The sequence below is a fragment of the Pantherophis guttatus genome, chromosome 10 (genome assembly GCF_059756535.1).
Source record: "Pantherophis guttatus breed Tessera chromosome 10, ASM5975653v1, whole genome shotgun sequence".
Taxonomy (NCBI): Eukaryota; Metazoa; Chordata; class Lepidosauria; order Squamata; family Colubridae; genus Pantherophis; species Pantherophis guttatus.
Window position 1 is genome coordinate 6,416,719 of NC_142072.1, and position 18,557 is coordinate 6,435,275.

Consider the following 18,557-nt stretch of genomic DNA (forward strand, 5'->3'; position numbering starts at 1 on the left):
CATGTGAACCAGTGGTGAGTTGCCCCCAGTTTGCACCGGTTCTATAGAACCGGTAGTAAAACCAGCAAGAGGCTCCACCCACCGACCCCGACATCATCAAAACACTTCTGTGCATGCGCGCGGCCCCATTGCGAACCGGTAGTAAAGGTAAGTAGAACCCACCCCTGAGGTGCACTGTTGAGGAATTTGCAGAGCAACCCTTGAGTAGCAAGGGTGTGCACATGAAAGCGATTGAGAGTAGTTAGGAAATAACACAGCCAACACACAGATACACTGAGTTGTGCTTACTTTCAGGAAATAATAATAAGACACAGTCCAATAAACAGTCCAGGTCATACACAGATAAAGTAGTAGATAGTAAAACAATAGTCCAGGGATAGTCCAATTACAAAGTCTTCTTACCAGTCGTTGTAGTCATACACATAAACAGTTGCAAACAGTAGCAAAACACAGCAAACAGCAATGAGCATCAAAGAGCAGTAATGAGCATCAGAGAGACAAAGAGAGAAACAAATCGTGTTTCAAGCTCCCTTTTAAGGACATTGGCTACAGAGCTAACCAATCAGGACACAGTATGATGCAATACAGCAGTTTTTAAAGCTATATATGGTTTATATATTGCCAACCCAACAAGTTAGGTAAAATCATTTCCTAACATGCACCAAACCCCATTTGTATATGTTTTTTTAAAAAATTTCCAATCGTTTATAAATCACCCTAATCTGACCGCCTCTAGACTGTGTATAAAAGCAAGTCTTTAAAAGTGACTACATTTAACAATTAAAGTAATATCATAATCAAGCTAAATTTATTGGTGGCATTAATGTGCCCATCAGACAACGTAGACTCTGTAGCAGAGGTGGGATTCACTTACCTTCCCTACCGGTTCCCAAATGTGAGCATGAGTGTGATTCTCGGCCTTCCGCTAAATAGGACAGCATTACTTCCGGGTTCACGATTGGGATCATGATTGGGATATTTGGACCGAGATGCTCTACGCACAGTTACTCATGCACTAGTCACCTCTCGTCTTGACTACTGTAATGCTCTCTACCTAGGGCTGCCCTTGAGGACCACTCAGAGGCTTCAGCTGGTGCAGAATGCGGCCGCGCGGGTTGTGATGGGAGGGTCCCGATACTCTCATGTTACACCTCTCCTACGCGACTTGCATTGGTTACCGGTTGCCCTCCGGGTGAGATTCAAGGTGCTGGTGATGACCTATAAAGCAGTGGTGGGTTCCTCCCGGTTCGGTCCGGTTCGGCCGAGCCGGTAGCGGTGACGATATGACGTCACCGAACTGGTTCTCCCCCCACCCGCCCTCCCCCCCACCCACATTATTCTTACCTTTTATTTGGCCCCATCCCCAATCTATTGCTGCCTCCTGAGTCCCAACTGATGACTAGAGGGAAAAAAACTGTTTAAACTCTTGCCGCGGGGCTTCAAAGGGCCGCCCTACAGCTGATCAGTGTTAAAAGCAAACAAATGAGTCGGGTCGTAAGTGCGAGGACTGGTCGTAAGTGCGAGGACCTTCCAGAAATGACTCTGACCAGCTAGCCACGCCCACCTAGTCACATGACCTCCAAGCCACTCCCGCAAAATAAGCCACGCCTACAGAACCGGTAGTAAAAAAATTTAGAACCCACCCCTGCTATAAAGCCCTACATGGCTTAGGCCCAGGATTCTTGTCGGACCATCTGCAGCCAGCAACGGCTTCCCACCGCCCGCTCCCAGAGAAACGCTGGATGCGTTTCCACCACAATTTTGGGCATTTTCCACAAACAAATCCAACCCTCCCAATGTTTCCATTTTTTTATTTTTATTTTTTGCATGAAGGACAGTTCATGTCATGCTTCATATAACTTTGATGCACGGGTTGTGTAGTTCTGAGGATGAGCTTAGAACCGTTGGGCCAACAATGACATTTGGGATAGTGTAGGGACATTTTGAGAAATCTGAATTGCCTTTTGAAGTGTGCACTTGCTTTAAATGGTTGGCTGTAGAGCCTCATGGAGCAGTAGCATTCTCTGACAGATAGACATGTATTACTCAATGCAACAGCAAACATATTTTTTGATGGAAGTCATCAAAAATAACAAAAAAAAAAAAGAGGTACTACCACCTTCCTCATTTTATTGCTCCTTTTAATGAAAATCGAGAAATTCTTTTACTATTTTTAGAGCGGGTGGCATTTCCTCTCCCTTCCCATCCAATATGCTATTTTGAAATTCTGCAGGATTCTGCAGATCTGTGTCCCCCCCCCCCCCGCCTCCCCATTGGTACAATTAAAGCATGCTTCAAGTACTCAGAGGCTCCTGCAGCGCTTAAAAAGATTAGGAATATTTATGTGCAACATAATGTTTCCTGCCTTCGCTGGTCCTGTTCCATAATTCTCATTTGTGCCATGCAGGGGAAAAAAAAAAGGGAGATCCTTTTATACAAGGGATCCTCAACTTACAACCACAATTGAGCCCAACATTTCTGTTGCTAAGCGAGAGACACTTGTTAAGCGAGCTTTGCCCCATTTTACGACCTTTCTCTTCCCCATTGTTAAGTGAATCACTGCAGCTGTGGAGGTAGTCACGCGGTTGTTAAGTGAATCTGGCTTCCCCGATGACTTTGCTTGTTGGAAGGTTGCGAAAGGGGATTACGGGATACCTTGGCACTGCAACCGTCATAAATGTGAATCAGTTATCAAACGTCCGAATTTTGATCGCATGAATCAAATGGTTGTAAATGCGACTGAAGTGAGCAGCCGTAAGTAACTGAAGGAGGTGAGCATTTCTAACGCTCCTTCCTCCTCCTGTTTTCCCCACAACAACAACAACCCTATGAGGTGGGCTGAGAGAGAGAGGGGACTGGCCCAAAGTCACTCAGCTGGCTTTCATGCCTAAAGCAGGATTAGAACTCAGAGTCTCCTGGTGATTGGCTCAAAGTCCTGCAGTAGGCTTTCATGCCTAAAGTAGAACTAGTTCTCAGTGTTTAGGTCTTGCTGAGTCTGGGTCTGGCGCTGCAAGGATTGAATATCAGCCAAAGGGTTTCTGAAGCGAAAATCTCAGATGACAGGATTTGCTCACTGAGGACTAGTCACTTGGAGTCAGAATTGGCTTGAATAGGCCTCTCCAGAGCATCCAGTCTCTTGACACAGCAACCTGTCAATTCATCGTTGTTGTTTTGTGAAAATATATTTTCACAAAAGCTTTAAAGAGAGAAAAGAAAAGCTTTAAAGAGAGAAATTAAAAAGAAAAGCTTTAAAGAAAAGCTTTAAAAAGAAAAGCTTTAAAGAGAGAAATTGAAATTTTAAAAGAACAAGCAAACAATGGTTTGGTATGATGTACAATCTTTATTGTTTCTGAAGTGTAGAATCCCGTTTTCCATAAAACTCTGCCATAGTCCATTTGGACTCACTTATGTGGCAAATGACAGAAAGCACGAGTTGACCAAACTCTGTTTAGAATCACCTTAAGGAATATCTTGTGAAGAGTGGGACCGAGTTTTGAGTTATCCACAGAAAGAATGCTTACAGTTCCAATTCCTTTTGGGACCTTGAAATTTTCACAGAGTCATCATTTCTCATCGGGGTAGAAAAACCTCTTGCTATATAGTTTGTTTCACTTCCTCATAGGCTCCAGCAGGCCTGTCAAAATCCATTTCTCCATTGCTAAGAGGAGTTGAAGGCAGTTTTAGCTGTATTTCATAAGCCAAACATCAGCTTGGTCTGTTTGTCTATTCTAAAAATCCCCCCTTTTCCAAAATCTTTTAGTTATATATATATATATATCCCCAGGTTAAATCAAACTGCGTCTCTCTCTCTCTCTCTCTCTCTCTCTCTCTCTCTCTCTCTCTCTCTCTCTCTCTCTCTCTCTCTCTCTCTCTCTCTCTCTATATATATATATATATATATATATATATATATTTGTAGGTCTTTGGTTATTCGGGTCTTCTCCCACGTAAAATTGGAAGTGTCTTGGCGACGTTTCGATGAAGTCTCATTGGTCATCTTCAGGCTGGTGTTCTCGGCTTTGTGCTTCCAGGAGCACGAAGCCGAGAACACCAGCCTGAAGATGACGAATGAGACTTGGTCGAAATGTCGCCAAGACACTTCCAATTTTACGCAGGAGAAAACCCGAATAACCAAAGACCTACATACAAACACCCGCGAAAACCTGAGAAAACATATATATATTTGTTTATATAGGTCTTTGGTTATTCGGATTTTCTTTGGTTATTCGGGTTTTCATATATATATATATATAATTAATAATAATATAATGCAATGCAAATATCATATCATGTCATTCATATCATATCAGAACAACCACAGAGTCAGGTAGTGCATTCCAGGCATTGACCACTCTGTTGCTGAAGTCGTATTTTCTGCAATCGAGTTTGGAGCGGTTTACTTTGAGTTTGTATCTGTTGTGTGCTCGTGTATTGTTGTGGTTGAAGCTGAAGTATTCATTGACATTGTAGCAGATGATTTTGTGTACTACGCTTAGGTCAGACCGAAGACGACGAAGTTCTAAGTTGTCTAAGCCCAAAATTTCAAGTCTGGTGACATAAGGTATTCTGTTGCGAGCAGAGGAGTGGAGGACTCTTCTTGTGAAATATCTTTGGACTCGTTCGATTATATTAATGTCCGATATGCAGTGTTGGTTGGTCTAGCAAATGTTTTATATGCCTTAGTTAGCATGCACCTTCTGCTTAAGCGACTTTGTTAGTGTTTAAGGAACCTCAAGTTCTTTCCTTTGATTTTACGGCAAGAGAAAGAATGCAGCCGTGCCAACTTTTGCTCTGAAAATCGGGAGGATTGTCGTCCCAGCTACACACATTTGGGTGAACCCCGTCGATTAAGATGACGGAGTTTAAATTTTCGGGAGCCATTCAACCATGCTAAATAAGCAGTCTGTATTTTCTTCTGGAAGACAGACTTGGCAACTTTTAATTTGGCACCGAGCAAAATATGTAAAAGATGATTTTGGCTGGCTATTAAATGTTTAATATTTTATTTGGCTTCACCCACAAGTACAGTAAGTTTGTTTTTTCAAATAATCTTTACTTTTGGACAGCAAAACAGGAAACAAATAGATTTAGTTTCCTGTAAGCATTCCTGCTGTTCTCTCTCTCTCTCTTTTTTTTTCCCCTTCCAGAAAACCACTTTTATTTCTTAAATCCGCCTCCTTTTTCAGGAAGTGGTAGTTTTGGGCTGCTGTTAAAAATGCTTCCTTGGCTTCGGGCAGCATAAGAGAATTTCCTGTATTCAGAATTTCCAGATCCGCTTTGAACAAAGCACCATGGAGACTTCACCAACCATCTTCCTTCTCGCCCTATTTATTATCAAAGGTACGTAGGCAAGAGTGACAAATATTTGAAGTGAATGGCTTCCGTGCCTTCACTGCTTTTGTAAATTTGTAGCATATTTTTTCCAAAAGAATTTGTGGCACATGGACAATAGGGGATTGTAGACTTTCAAAGAAAGAAATAACTCTATTTGGCATACTGAAAGGGAAATCTTTTGGGGAGCTGACGAAATCTCTAGGCCAGTGTTTTTCAAATTTCGCAACTTTTTAAGCATGAAGACTTCAATGACCAGAATCCCCCAAAAGCAGACCCCAGTGAGATTCTGGGCAGGATCAGTAGATGGTAGTACCATCTTCTACAGGGTCGGAATATTGCTGCAAACTGCTTTGAAATATAAATCGGGTAATTTAGTTCTGTTGCTTTTATAATCCCACATTGGTAAATGGATTGCAGTCTCTGGATGCAAAGAACTGAATCTCTGTTAAAAAAATTAAAATCTGAAAATTAAACCTTAAAGTTAAAAAATTAAAATCTTCCCCTCTTCTGATTTTGGGGATACAAAAGTTGAAAATTTGAACACGATCAAAATTTAGCAAAAATACTTGGCTGGAGTTAACGGGAGTTAAAAGAAACCAAACCATCTACTATAGAGGTCGGTAAGATTCATTCTCTCTCTCTCTCTCCCTCTCTCTCACACACACGTATGTACAGTACATACATATAGAGGGAAGGAGGAACTTTGGAGCTAGCCAAAAATGCAAGCATAAGAAACTTTTTCCTTCTTTCTCAATTCCAGCGTTCTTAACCATCGCTCCAAACTCATGCTTTTTAGTTTAACTTTTTTTGTGTGATAATTTTAATTTCTTTTTAATATTTATAATGGTTTGGATATTTGGCTATTTGGCTAAGTCGCTCAGACTCATCTCGAATCACGAGACGGGCAGCAAATGAATTTAATAATAATAATAATAATAACAATGCCATATCCAGTCTGAACATCTGGCTGACTGTGCTATGAACCATAATAATAATAATAATAATAATAATAATAATAATAATAATAATAATAATAATAATTCTAAATTTGCCAGACTTGAACATTTTGACTCTACAAAAAACCACCTTACTCGGAACAGCTTACATCCTCCGATGATACCTTAACAGTTCCTAGGTCCTTGGTTAGGACTCGAGCTGCTGAGCTATTAACCAGCCTCAAAGGCTGTGAATCTCACTAAAGATTAACTAATAATAATAATAATAATAATAATAATAATAATAATAATACTCATCAATCCAACAATTCGATTTCACATATTTATTTTGTTGGCATCCTGAAAAATGTTTGGAAGTCTAGGCGATATTGTACCTTCTGGTTATCTAGAAGATTGGTGGCACAGAATGCAAGCAAATTCTGCCCATAGCCTGGAGTTCGATCCTGATGGGGCTCAAGTTTAACTCAGCCTTCCATCCTTCCGACGTCGGTAAAAGGAGGACCCAGATTGTTGAGGGCAATACGCTGACATTGTAAACAGCCCAGAAAGTGCTATAAAGCACAATGGGATGGTATATACTTAATTGCTCCATTTTAGTGCACCACTCCCTTAAACCAGTGGTGAAATCCATTTTTTTTTTACTACCGGTTCTGTGGGCGTGGCTTGGTGGGCGTGGTGTGGCTTGGTGGGCGTGACAGGGGAAGGATACTGCAAAATCTCCATTCCCACCCCACTCTGGGACCAGCCAGAGGTGGTATTTGCACGGTTCCCCAAACTACTCAAAATTTCCGCTACCAGTTCTCCGAACTGCTCAGAATTTCCACTACCGGTTCTCCAGAACCTGTCAGAACCTGCTGGATTTCACCCCTGCCTTAAACTAGCTTCATAGAGCTAGCCCACAGTTAAGGCATCTAGGAACTGTACATCTGGAAGATGCCACGGTTGAGAACAAGCTTCCAAACCCTTCCAGGTGATCTGTTAAGTAGTTATTTTTCCTCCTTACCATCTCAGTTGATTGTTGGTGAAATCTTGCTGTGACCTTGGTCTCAAACAGGGCAGAGAAAAAAGAAAGGAGCCAATTTGCTGTCCTTTTTGTTGTCGTTGATGCTGTAGGATTATCTCTGGAATGTGAAGAATGCCTTGGAATAGGAGGTTGTTCTGGGGATATTGTGCCATGTGATTTTGGGAAAGACAGATGCAGCATTACTGATATGGCCCTCCCAATAGGTAAGTACAAGAAGAAAGGTGCGTCTCCTACAAGCCCCAAGGAAGTTGATTTTATTTAATTATTATTCTGTCTTTATTACTTTATAAATAAGTCAGGGAAGCGAAAATACCTAATGCTCCTTCTGACTTGTATTTCCTCACAAAAATCACATTGTGAGGTGAGTTGGGGTGGGAGGGAGTGATTGGGCTAAAATCACTCAGCTGGCTTTCATGCCTAAGGTGGGACTAGAACTCACCATCTCCTGGTGATTGGCCCAAAGACACCCAGCTAGCTTTCATGGCTAAAGTGGGACTCGAAGTTATCTTCTCCTGGTGATTGGTCCAAAGTCACCCAGCTGGCTTTCATGGCTAAAGGAGGACTAGAACTCACTTTCTCATGGTGATTGGCCCAAAGACACCCAGCTGGCTTTCATATCTAAGGTGGATTAGTAGGGCCTCCGGGGGAGGGGGGGAGGCCGTTTTTGCCCTCCCCAGGCTCCTAGAAAAGCTCTGGAGCCTAGAGAGGGTGAAAAACGGGCCTACCGGGCCCACTGTGCCATCGCGTGCCAAAAGCGGGAGAAGTGCGGAGGGGTCGCACACACATACACGGGGGCGAGGCACATAGAATTATGGATGTGGGCATGCGCATGTGCGACCCCCCCTCCGCACTCCCCCCCCGCTTTTGGCACACAATGGCAAAAAGGTTAGCCATTGCTGCCCTAGACTATCTGTAGCATATGTCAAGAATAAGGCTCCCCAGAAATAGGCCCGTCCAGAACAATCTTTTCCCTTTATCCTGATTGTAATTTCCATTACCTCAATTAAAAATACTTCATATTTACGGGGGGTTTTATGGCTAAGTGTTCCTTTACTTACTCACTTTGGATTGAGTTCTGAAGGGAGAAATCTTTGGTGGAAGGACTACTGTAAATAATCCCACTGGATTCATCCAACAGCTTATTTGGCTTTTGAAAATGGGAAAGAATATCAGCTCAGTTGCTTCTGTTCTCAAACATGCTTCCTACTGACTCTGCATTGACCATCATGGTTCCTTCTGGTGTTAAAGCGGTTTCTCTCTCTTCGTTTCCCACAGGATTACACCTGACTATAAAAACCTGTGTCACATCTGACATCTGTGACAAAGGCGTTCAAGTAATTAATCTGGGTCAGCAAGGAAAAGCTGTTGCCCACCTGAAATGCTGCGACGGACATGAATGTGGAGCCGTGGCCCCTCCAGGTATGTCAGGGCTAGGTTCTTCTCACTCAGGTTTCCCTGTCTTTGTTCTCCACTTCAGATGTGTTGGGAACTGCAGTTCGCATCATATGACTGGGTAGAAAAGTTGGTGGAACTCTTGAGTGAGAGCAAACACCTCGTATTCCGGAATAACAGAACAGAATAGCAAAATAACAGAGTTGGAAGGGACCTTGGAGGTCTTCTGATCCAACTCCCTTCTCAAGCAGGAAAGCAACCTAGTGGTTGCCTGCCAAGAGTTTATTACTCACGAAGGAAAGAGATAACTTCTCTCCGCTTCTGGTACATCAAAGTAAAATGTTCAATAATTACAGAGTAACTTAAGTCCAAATATAATCCATCAAAGCCTATAGCAAAAGTCCGGCAATGCAGAATGGCGTGGAAGCTTTCAGCTTTGTTCGTCACAAGGCTTGACTGGCCACCACGCTCCCTTTTATACCCTGTGGGGTGTGGTCCAGTGACTCAGCCTGATCTGGGGCACGCCTCCTCTTCTGTTGCGTGTGCTTATCTCTCCGACGCTGGCGTGGATCCAGCCAAGACTCATCCCCGCTACTGTCCGACTGCACCTGCGCGGGGATACCTGGCTCCTGGCCAATCTCTTCTCCGTCAGGAGACACCTGAGGCATTGCCAGAGAGGAGGATCCTGGAGAAGGAGGCCCGGCCAACTCCTCTCCTTCTGTTTCGGAGCCTTCTTCCTCCGATAAGACGGGCTCGGGGGTCAGAGCCACAACAATATATAGATGTGACATAAAGTTACAGCTGGTGGTTGGTCAGCCATATAGAAAAAAAAATCATAGTGAAGACAACAAATCCCTGGATTATTCCCCCTAAACAGGAGTCTCCAATCTTGGCAACTTTACAACTTGTAGACTTCAACTCCCAGGATTCCTCGGTCAGTATGGCATCCTGGGAGTTTGAAATCCACAAGTCGTCACGTTTAGCCAAGGTTGGAGACCCCTGCCCTAAAGCCCTTTTCACTGGGAATCTATTTCTTTCTCATGCCGTGTCCGATTGTTCTATCTTTTCTATAGAATTGCCCAAGAAGGCCCCAGCCAATGGGAAACAGTGCCCAGCATGCTTTGCATTGGGAAAAGCATGTCTCGAAGAAGTTACTGATTGCACTGGAGATGAGCTGTACTGTGCCGAAGGAAATCTGAATCCAAATATGGGTAATTATCTATTTAGGTCAAACCTTTCTCAAATTACAATAGCCTGATTTTGGATGACAACTTCCCTTAATCAAAAGGGACAGAGCTCTAGCTCAAGATTTCCAGTGGAAGTGTCCATCTGTCTTAGAGGCCTCTAGGTTGTGTTCATACATTGAGCAAAACCATGGTTGGTTGGTTGGTTGGTTCGTTGGCTGATTGTGGGGTTTTCTTTGGATCTTTCAAGTCAGTTTGTGTGTGTGTGTGTGTGTGTGTGTGGTTTGCATTAAAAAAATCAGGGGTGGGCTGCTGGAGGTTCGCAGGGGTTCAGGAGAAGCTCTAGCTAAGATTATGTGCAGTTTGGAGAACCCCCAAATCCCATCCCTGGCTGGCCCCACCCACCCCACCCCGCCCCTTCCAGAAGTCCCCACGTGGCCCGTTATGGATGCAGATAAGTGCAGGGTGCATGCGGAGGCTCGGGGAGGGCGAAAAATGGTCCTATTGGAAGTTCAGGAAGGCTGGAAACTGGCTCATTTCCAGTCTCCAGAGGGCCTCCGGAGCCTGGGGAGGCCATTTTCGCCCTCCTGGAGGCTCAAGGAAAGCCTCCAGAGCCCGGGGAGGGCAAAAATGCCCACCCACCGTGGTGCAGGAGGCCAACTAGGCCACCCCCATCATGGCCAGGCCCATCCAGCAACGGGGCAGAGAACCCCTTGCTAAAATTTTTGAAGCCCAGCCCTGATAAAAATGGCATGGTGTAAGCTGTATTCCCCCAAATTGCAGGAGTAATAATGAAATTCCCGCCTCCCTCCCTGGATTTTGACAACAATATCCCCACATTCTCCTCCAGCCTTTTTGAGAATATCCAGTATAATTCTTTCTAAGTTTCTATTTTACTTACTTGAATCTAATTTCATTATCTCTGTTTCACTTTGTTAATTGCAGACAAAAATACATTTATAGTATTTTACACAACAACTGCCATACTCTTTCAATCTCAAAGGCTAAAGGTGGGGGATTATGGGCACTGCAGTCCAGCCGACCAGGAGCATCTCAGGTTGGCTAGCTCTGCCACGAAGAGCACTGAGGAAAGAGGAATTCAGTTCAACTCATTCCTCTGATGAATTGTACTTACTATAAGGCAGTGTTTCTCAACCTTGGTAGCTGGAAGATGGGTGGACTTCAATTCCCAGAATCCCCCAGCCAGTGCTGCTGGCTGGGGGATTCTGGGAGTTGAAGTCCACCCATCTTCAAGCTACCAAGGTTGAGAAACACTGCTATAAGGAGAAATTTCCTGATAGTGAGACCAATCAGTGGAAGGACTTGCCTTCAGATGTTATCACTGGAGGTTTTTAAGAGTGGATGGATAGCCACTTGTCTGGAATGGTATAGGGCAGGAGTCAGCAACCTGTGGCTCGGGAGCCGCATGTGGCTCTTTCATCTCTCTGCTGTGGCTCCCTGTTGCTGGTCGGCTCCACAATTGATAGAGCTTTCAGTTAGGACAGGTAGACGAAAAAGGATGCCGTGCTAGGTGGAGACTCTATGGTGGGGGAACTGAACTTCTGGTCAGCAGAGGAAAATGGACACCACACTAGGAGGAGACTGTGATGGGGGAACCGGACTTCCGGTTGGCTCCAGAATTGAATGGGAGCTTCTGGTTATGACCTTTGTGGCTCTTTGAGTGTTTAAGGTTGCCGACCCCTGGTATAGGGTCTCCTGCTTTGTTATACTGCAGAGGTGTCAAACTCGAGGCCCGCAGGCAGGATCCAGCCTGCGAGGTGCTTAGATCTGGCCTGCGGGGCTGCCCTGGAAAGAGCAAAGGATCAGCCCGCGGTGCCTCTGCCAGCGAACATGGACTTCCAATTTCCATTTTCAGCTGGGACGGCCTCCTGAAACCCTCTGCCAGTGAAAATGGAGCTCGGGAGATCCGCACGTTTTTGCTGGCAGAGGGTTGCAGGAGGCGGTCCCAGCCGAAAACGGAGATTGGGAGCCCATTTTCACTGGCAGAGCACTCGGGCCCCCACAGGCCCCCCCTGACACAAGTGACGTCAAGCTAGCCACGCCCACCCTGTGTCAGACTACGATGCTATCTCAAAATTAAATGAATTTCCAAACTGCCAATCTTTAAGGAAATCTTTCTTTAATTGAGCACAGACACCGGATCATGACTCCGCACGGACAAGACTGACCTTTTGCCCCCCAATCCCTCCCTTTCCAATCCCCAAATCTCTGCTTCTCATTGGCTATCTTCCAAGTCATTCTTCAGACTTCTTTTCACGTCATTCCCCAGGAATGTGCCCCCTCCCCTCATTTCCACGACAACCCGGCTTCAAAGGGATTTAGCAGGCAAAAGTTCCAGAGTTTATCTCTTGCTCTCCTCTGCTCTCCATGCCAGCGTTGAAACGCTGACACCTTGGCCCATTGAAGTCAAACACAACCCAGATGCGACCCTCAATGAAATCGAGTTTGAATACTGCGATACTCTATTTGACCCATCATTGGATCATTGACCCATTGACTTGGCATTCATCTCTTTCATTTTCTCCACAGGTATGTTTCCTGTGGAGGTCAGTTTGAAAGGATGCGCAAACAAAGCTCTCTGCGATAGCCTGGTTGGATATGAAGCCATGGCTCCTGAGGACAGTGGACATCACGCTATCCAATGCACACCAAACTCCTCAATCCACCAACAGGAGTTCACAACCGTCAGCCAATGGAATGACTTGAGTCTAATTCATGAGTTTTCTGGAGGTGTTAATACCGTTCCCAGATGGTTTGGACTCTTCCTCACAATCCTTTCTGGCGTCCTTCTTAGGAAACTCCTGGCTTGATTTTTGCCAAGTGTAAAGATTTCATCATTGGAAAAATGCTGAGCTGGTCTATAGTATTCCCAAATCTGGAGTCTGGTAGCACTTTTTCAGCTAAGAAAGTTTATTAAAAACAATAGGATTTTTTTTTTGAGAGCTGTAGCTTACATCCGATGTATGCTTCATTTAGATGCTTTAAATCATCAGGTCACCTAAATCCAGCTTGTTTCCAGCTTCTGTATCTTCTACAATCATAGATATTTCAAAAGAAAATCGGGAAAGGTTTGTTACTCAGAGGCTCACGGCACTTGAGTTAATGTTTTTGATGTCCAGGGGTATCCTCTAACAATAGAAGGGAAGGCTAATGTGCTGTAATGTTATCACTAACTGTGATGGTGAGAATTAATGTTCAGTTGTGATTCTCATTCACTATCAGATGGATATGCAGCCTTCAATTCCCTTCAGCATTAGCCAAGGCAGCCTTTCTTCTTTGTGATTGGTTCTAGAAACAAACTCAAAGGTTGTGATTGGAATGGAATGGAATGGAATGGAATGGAATGGAATAGAATAGAATAGAATAGAATAGAATAGAATAGAATAGAATAGAATAGAATAGAATAGAATGTAGAGTAGAGTAGAGTAGAGTAGAGTAGAGTAGAGTAGAGTAGAGTAGAGTAGAGTAGAGTAGAGTAGAGTAGAGTAGAGTAAAGTAGAGTAGAGTAGAGTAGAGTTGAGTTCTTTATTGGTCAAGTGGACACACAAGGAATTTGTCTTCGGTGCATAAGCTCTCATTGTACATAAAGCTATGATCAATCATGATCATAGTCATCTTAAAAATACATTCATCATTAAATCATACGGTTGTGATTAGTAGCATTTATTAGGAAGAAAGATGTTAGTTATTACACTAGAACCCCATCCACATGCCTTTCATGTAAAGCCTCTTTATACAATTCATTCCAGTGCCAAAATCTTTTCCAATTTTTTTTAGGGCCTTCCAATGGAAAGGAAGAGAAACAGGGACGAAAGTTTCCTGTACCTGCTTGTAATTTTGAAAACCATCAACCCCTTTCTCGATCTGTTTGAGAAACAATCTCCAGCCTGTCATGTGTGGGGAATAGATGAGAACTGATTCACTAGATAAAAGCTAAGTCTTAGGTGGAGCTGGTAAGATCAGGACCAACAGAGTGATCCCTTTCAGTAGATTCCAATTTTCAATTATTCCGACTCATATTCCCATCCATCTGCTTGTAATTTTGAAAACAACAACAACACACAAAGTTTGCATTTTCATATCCATGTTTCCCCGAAAATAAGAACGTGTCTTATATTTTTTTTGAACCCTGAAATAAGCGCTTGGTCTGATTTTCGGGGAGGTCTTATTATTTTGAGGTGCATGGAGCAAGATGGGGCTCCTCTTGCCATCTTACCTGATTTCCAGCTCTGTCTCCCTAACCCTAACCAGAGGAAATGGCAGGGACTGGCTGCACGTACATTTAAATATTTTCGGGGAGGGCTTAATTTTGGGGAGAGCTTATTTTAGCGCATGCGTTCAAAAGCCCGATTGGGCTTATTATCAGGGGATGTCTTATTTTTGGGGAAACACGGTACATGTTTCTCGGTCGTTGATTCTATCCAGTCAATTCCTGAGAGAAAAAGCTTGGTTACGCCAACAAACAAATTACAAGTAACAGATAGATTATTGTAGAGAGCCAAGGAAATGTCTTTGCCAGGTGGTAAGCCGGATCTGTTACCAGAGTGACAAGGGGGAAAACATGGCTTATATCCAAAACAAGCAGAAAGGATTCATAAAAGACTCAGACAGAAACCTCCCTAATTTGGATGGGTGTAAAAGGGGGAGGAGACATAGCAGAATTGGATTTGCCAGATTCTACTACTCTGGCCTCTCTCTCTCTCTCTCTCTCTCTCTCTCTCTCCCTCCCTCCCCCCCCTCTCTAAGTTTTTATTAGAGTTTATCGTAGTATTAAATACAAAGGGTTGAGTTAAGTTCAGAAAGAAAAAAAAAAAGGAAAAAAAGGGGAATGACTTCCGGCTCTTTTGTTGTGCAGTACAATACAAAATGCAGTTGTCACCTCAACTTTTCGGCTTTGTATTTCTACTAAATCGCTTCAATAACAACAATGTTAATTTAGTCTTTGAAACCCAAGACCAAAATTTTTATCTTTTTTTTTCCTGTTTTGAGCATAAGGTCAGTGGTGGGATTCAAATAATTTAACAACCGGTTCTCTGCCCTAATGATTTCTTCCAACAACCAGTTCACCAAACTGCTCAGAAAGTTAACAACCGGTTCTCCCGAAGTGGTGCGAACTGGCTGAATCCCACCACTGCATAAAGTCCAGAAGTGGTTCCCAGGTGGAATCAAACCGGATACGTTTTTCCTCTTTAATTAAAACAGCTTTGACACCCCCATCGTTTTTTTTCTTCCCATTTTTTCTTGTGCAGATTGACTTATATATGGTAGCCATTCTCAATAAAAACAATCCGTCTTCCTATCGAGATGCTTCTTTGTCTGGTCTGCTTGGTTATTGTCATTTTTCTTATACATTACTTTGAACCGGATGAGGAATCCTCTTTTGAAAGTTGTGTGTGTGTGTGTGTGTGTGTGTGTGTGTGTGTGTGTGTATGGCAGGCAGCTGTCCTCAGATCAGTTGCCTGCGGATTGCATCACCGCAGGCTACTTAAGGACTTAATTCTTCTCCTCTCCAACCTGCAGCCTTTATTGATGGAGTCTAATTCCATTTGCAAACAGATGTTATCGAATTGGCTCTGCTTGTTGTGGTCCACCAGCAGCCTGTGGAGCTGGCAGCAGAGTCAGACAGTGAAGAGGCTGGGGAGGAACATGGGCCAGTCCTGGAGTCTGGGGAAGGCCCGGACGAGGGCTCTGCGTCGGAGGCAGAGATGGGGCCAGGGCCATCTGGGAGTGATGCGCGGACTCCGGAGCCTCCAGAGGCGGACAGCAAAGAGGCAGAGGAACAGGAGGAGCCTGTTCCTAGTGCGCACATGCGCAGAGCTGCCAGAAGGCATGAACAGTTAAAATAAAAGGGACGACTTGGGAGAAAGGCCTAGAGATGATTAGCCCCTCTCATAAGGCTTAAAAGAGGAGCAAAGGCACATGGGCACTTTGCAGGAAAGCAAAGTTGTTAATTCTGTTCCCAGTCGGCATCTCTGTTTGATTCTGAAATCTGTGTGGCTTTGCCAAATAGGTCTTTTGCAGAGTGTCAAAGGAGCTAAAGGTTGGTGATTATCCCGAAGGACTTCTCCCAAAGGACTTTTTGCAACTAATTGGGACTCAGCTGTGAATGAACGTAGTAATTCACAGCTATTGCTGTGCAGTTGGCTGTGCACCGCCCTGAGTCCTTTGGGAGTAGGGCGGTATAGAAATCTAATAAAATGAAAATAAAATGAAATGAAATGAAAAAGAGGTTTTTGGGACTACTCGTGTGTTTTAATGACTCAGGAAGCCTAGGTCCCAACACTGCTCTGCTCTCTGGCAGCCGTGTTTATTTTTATCAAGGAGAAGTGGCCTTCTTCTTCTAGCATCACTTCACTTGATTTCTTTTCTCCCCTGGGATGGGGGACATCCCTCATGCAGTGGTTGCTAGGGTACTTATACATTTTAAAATATCAAATAATATATCATCCCAGATAATACCTTTTTCAGTTTGTCTAAAAGACCCTCCTTCTTTTCACATTTCTGATGATGGATGGACGTTTAAGCCAGTGGTGGGATTCAAGTAATTTAACAACCGGTTCTCTGCCCTAATGATTTCTTCCAACAACCAGTTTGCCAAACTGCTCAGAAAGTTAACAACCGGTTCTCCCGAAGTGGTGCGAACTGGCTGAATCCCACCACTGGTTTAAGCTGATGTTTGGGACAGGTAAGGACATAGGTTATTAACAGAACTGGGAATCCAGATGTTTGAGACAGCTAAAGGCATGGACTATTAAAAGAACTGGGAATCCAGATGTTTGGACTTGCAAGATTCTATTACTGTAACCTTACAATAAAAATATTCCAATGTTGGTTCTTTTTATCTGGATTAGCTTGAAGGGCTGGTACGTACCGTGGCAAGATATGGCCAAGAGGTGGCACTATAGCAATGATATCATTACTTCCTTTTCACTCACCAGAAAGACAGATAACAGAGTTGGAAGGGACCTTGGAGGTCTTCTAGTCCAACCCCCTGCTTAGGCAGGAAACCCTACACCACTTCAGACAAAGGGTTATCCAACATCTGCTTAAAAACCTCCAGTGTTGGAGCATTCACAACTTCTGGAGTCAGGTTGTTCCACTGATTAATTGTTCTAACTGTCAGGAAATTTCTCCTTAATTCTAAATTGCTTCTCTCCTTGATTAGTTTCCACCCATTGCTTCTTGTTCTGCCGTCAGGTGCTCTGGAGAATAGCTTGACTCCCTCTTCTTTGGGGCAGCCCCTGAGATATTGGAACACTGCTATCATGTCACCCCTCTAGTCCCGTGATGGCGAACCTATGGCACGCGTGGCAGAAGTGGTACACAGATGCCTTTCTGTGGGCACGCACACTGTTGCCAGCTGGTTTACGCATGCACCTGAGTGCCGGAAATCCGAAGAGTAGCTGGCTGTTGTGTGCATGTGCACCGGCCAACTGGACTTCATGTTTCTCGGGCTTTTTCTTTCTTCCTTCTTCTTTTTCTCCTTTCTTCTTCTTCTTTTCTCTTGAATACACTCTGCATTTGCATAGAAAACTACTGAGAAGCCATAGAAGCACAGGGAACCTGCTGGTGGGATCTGATAAGAAAAATGGCACCAATAAAGGAGAATATTTGTAGCTCAGGGTTGACATGAGGGGTCCTTGGTGTTCTCTGAGCTTGGTGGTTTTCTTGCAGACGTTCCATTAACCAAACTAGGTAACATCATCAGTGCTAGCGTTAGCTTTCTTGACCTCTCAAGAAAAAGACTGTTTTGCTTTGCATTCTGCTTCAGTAGCATGGTCTGATCCTACATCGGTACAAGTAGTCCTCGTTTAGTGGCCACAACTGGGATCAGAAGGATGTGAGGATGGGTGGTAAAGTTGCTTAATTCAGCACTGTTGTAACTGCAGACGGCCACTAAATGAGACAGTCGCTAAACAAGGGCTGCTTGTGGTCGAATAAGCCAGGAATCTCTTTCAATCTCTTTCAGATACATAGCATTTTATGGGCCAAAGATGTTTATATGCACCAAAGACAAATTCCTTGTGTGAACAATCACACTTGACCTATTCTATTCTATTCTATTCTATTCTATTCTATTCTATTCTATTCTATTCTATTCTATTCTATTCTATTCTATTCTATTCCATTCTATTCTATTATTTCACTCCACTCCATTTCACTCCATTCCATTATTCTATTCTATTCCATTCCATTCCATTCCATTCCATTCCATTCCATTCCATTCCATTCCATTCCATTCTATTCTTCTTGAATGGAATGGTCCCAAATGACTCTCTCTCTCTCTCTCTCTCTCTCTCTCTCTCTCTCTCTCTTTCTCTCTCTTTCCTTCCTTCCTTCCTTCCTTCCTTCCTTCCTTCCTTTCTCTCTCTCTCTCCCACTCCCTCCCTCTCCCCCTCCCACTCCCTCTCTCTATCTCCCTCTCTCCCTCCCTCCCTCCCATCCACCCCTCTCTCAAAAGAAAATTCTACCAGATTTGGAACAGTTTCGCCATTTCCCTCTCCCAGTGTTGAAATCTATATTGACCACCTGGTGAATTTTTAATCCCAAATAATACTATCATGTTCACAAGCTGATCCAGCAGGCTACATACAGATAGGTGATCCTTGAAAAGGACAGTGAACTGGCCAAAGTTTTACCTTTTTA

General features: G+C 43.8%; 1 protein-coding gene across 1 annotated transcript; it reads left to right on the forward strand.

Annotated features, from left to right (window-relative positions):
• Positions 1 to 5,179: 5,179 nt before the first annotated feature.
• On the forward strand, positions 5,180 to 15,214 carry LOC117677868 (phospholipase A2 inhibitor NAI-like). Its single transcript, XM_060693874.2, has 5 exons — positions 5,180 to 5,340; positions 7,404 to 7,517; positions 8,590 to 8,733; positions 9,780 to 9,917; positions 12,441 to 15,214. Exons 1-5 carry the CDS (start codon positions 5,292 to 5,294, stop codon positions 12,719 to 12,721), a joined length of 726 nt encoding a protein of 241 aa, XP_060549857.1. The 5' UTR covers positions 5,180 to 5,291; the 3' UTR covers positions 12,722 to 15,214.
• Positions 15,215 to 18,557: the final 3,343 nt, after the last annotated feature.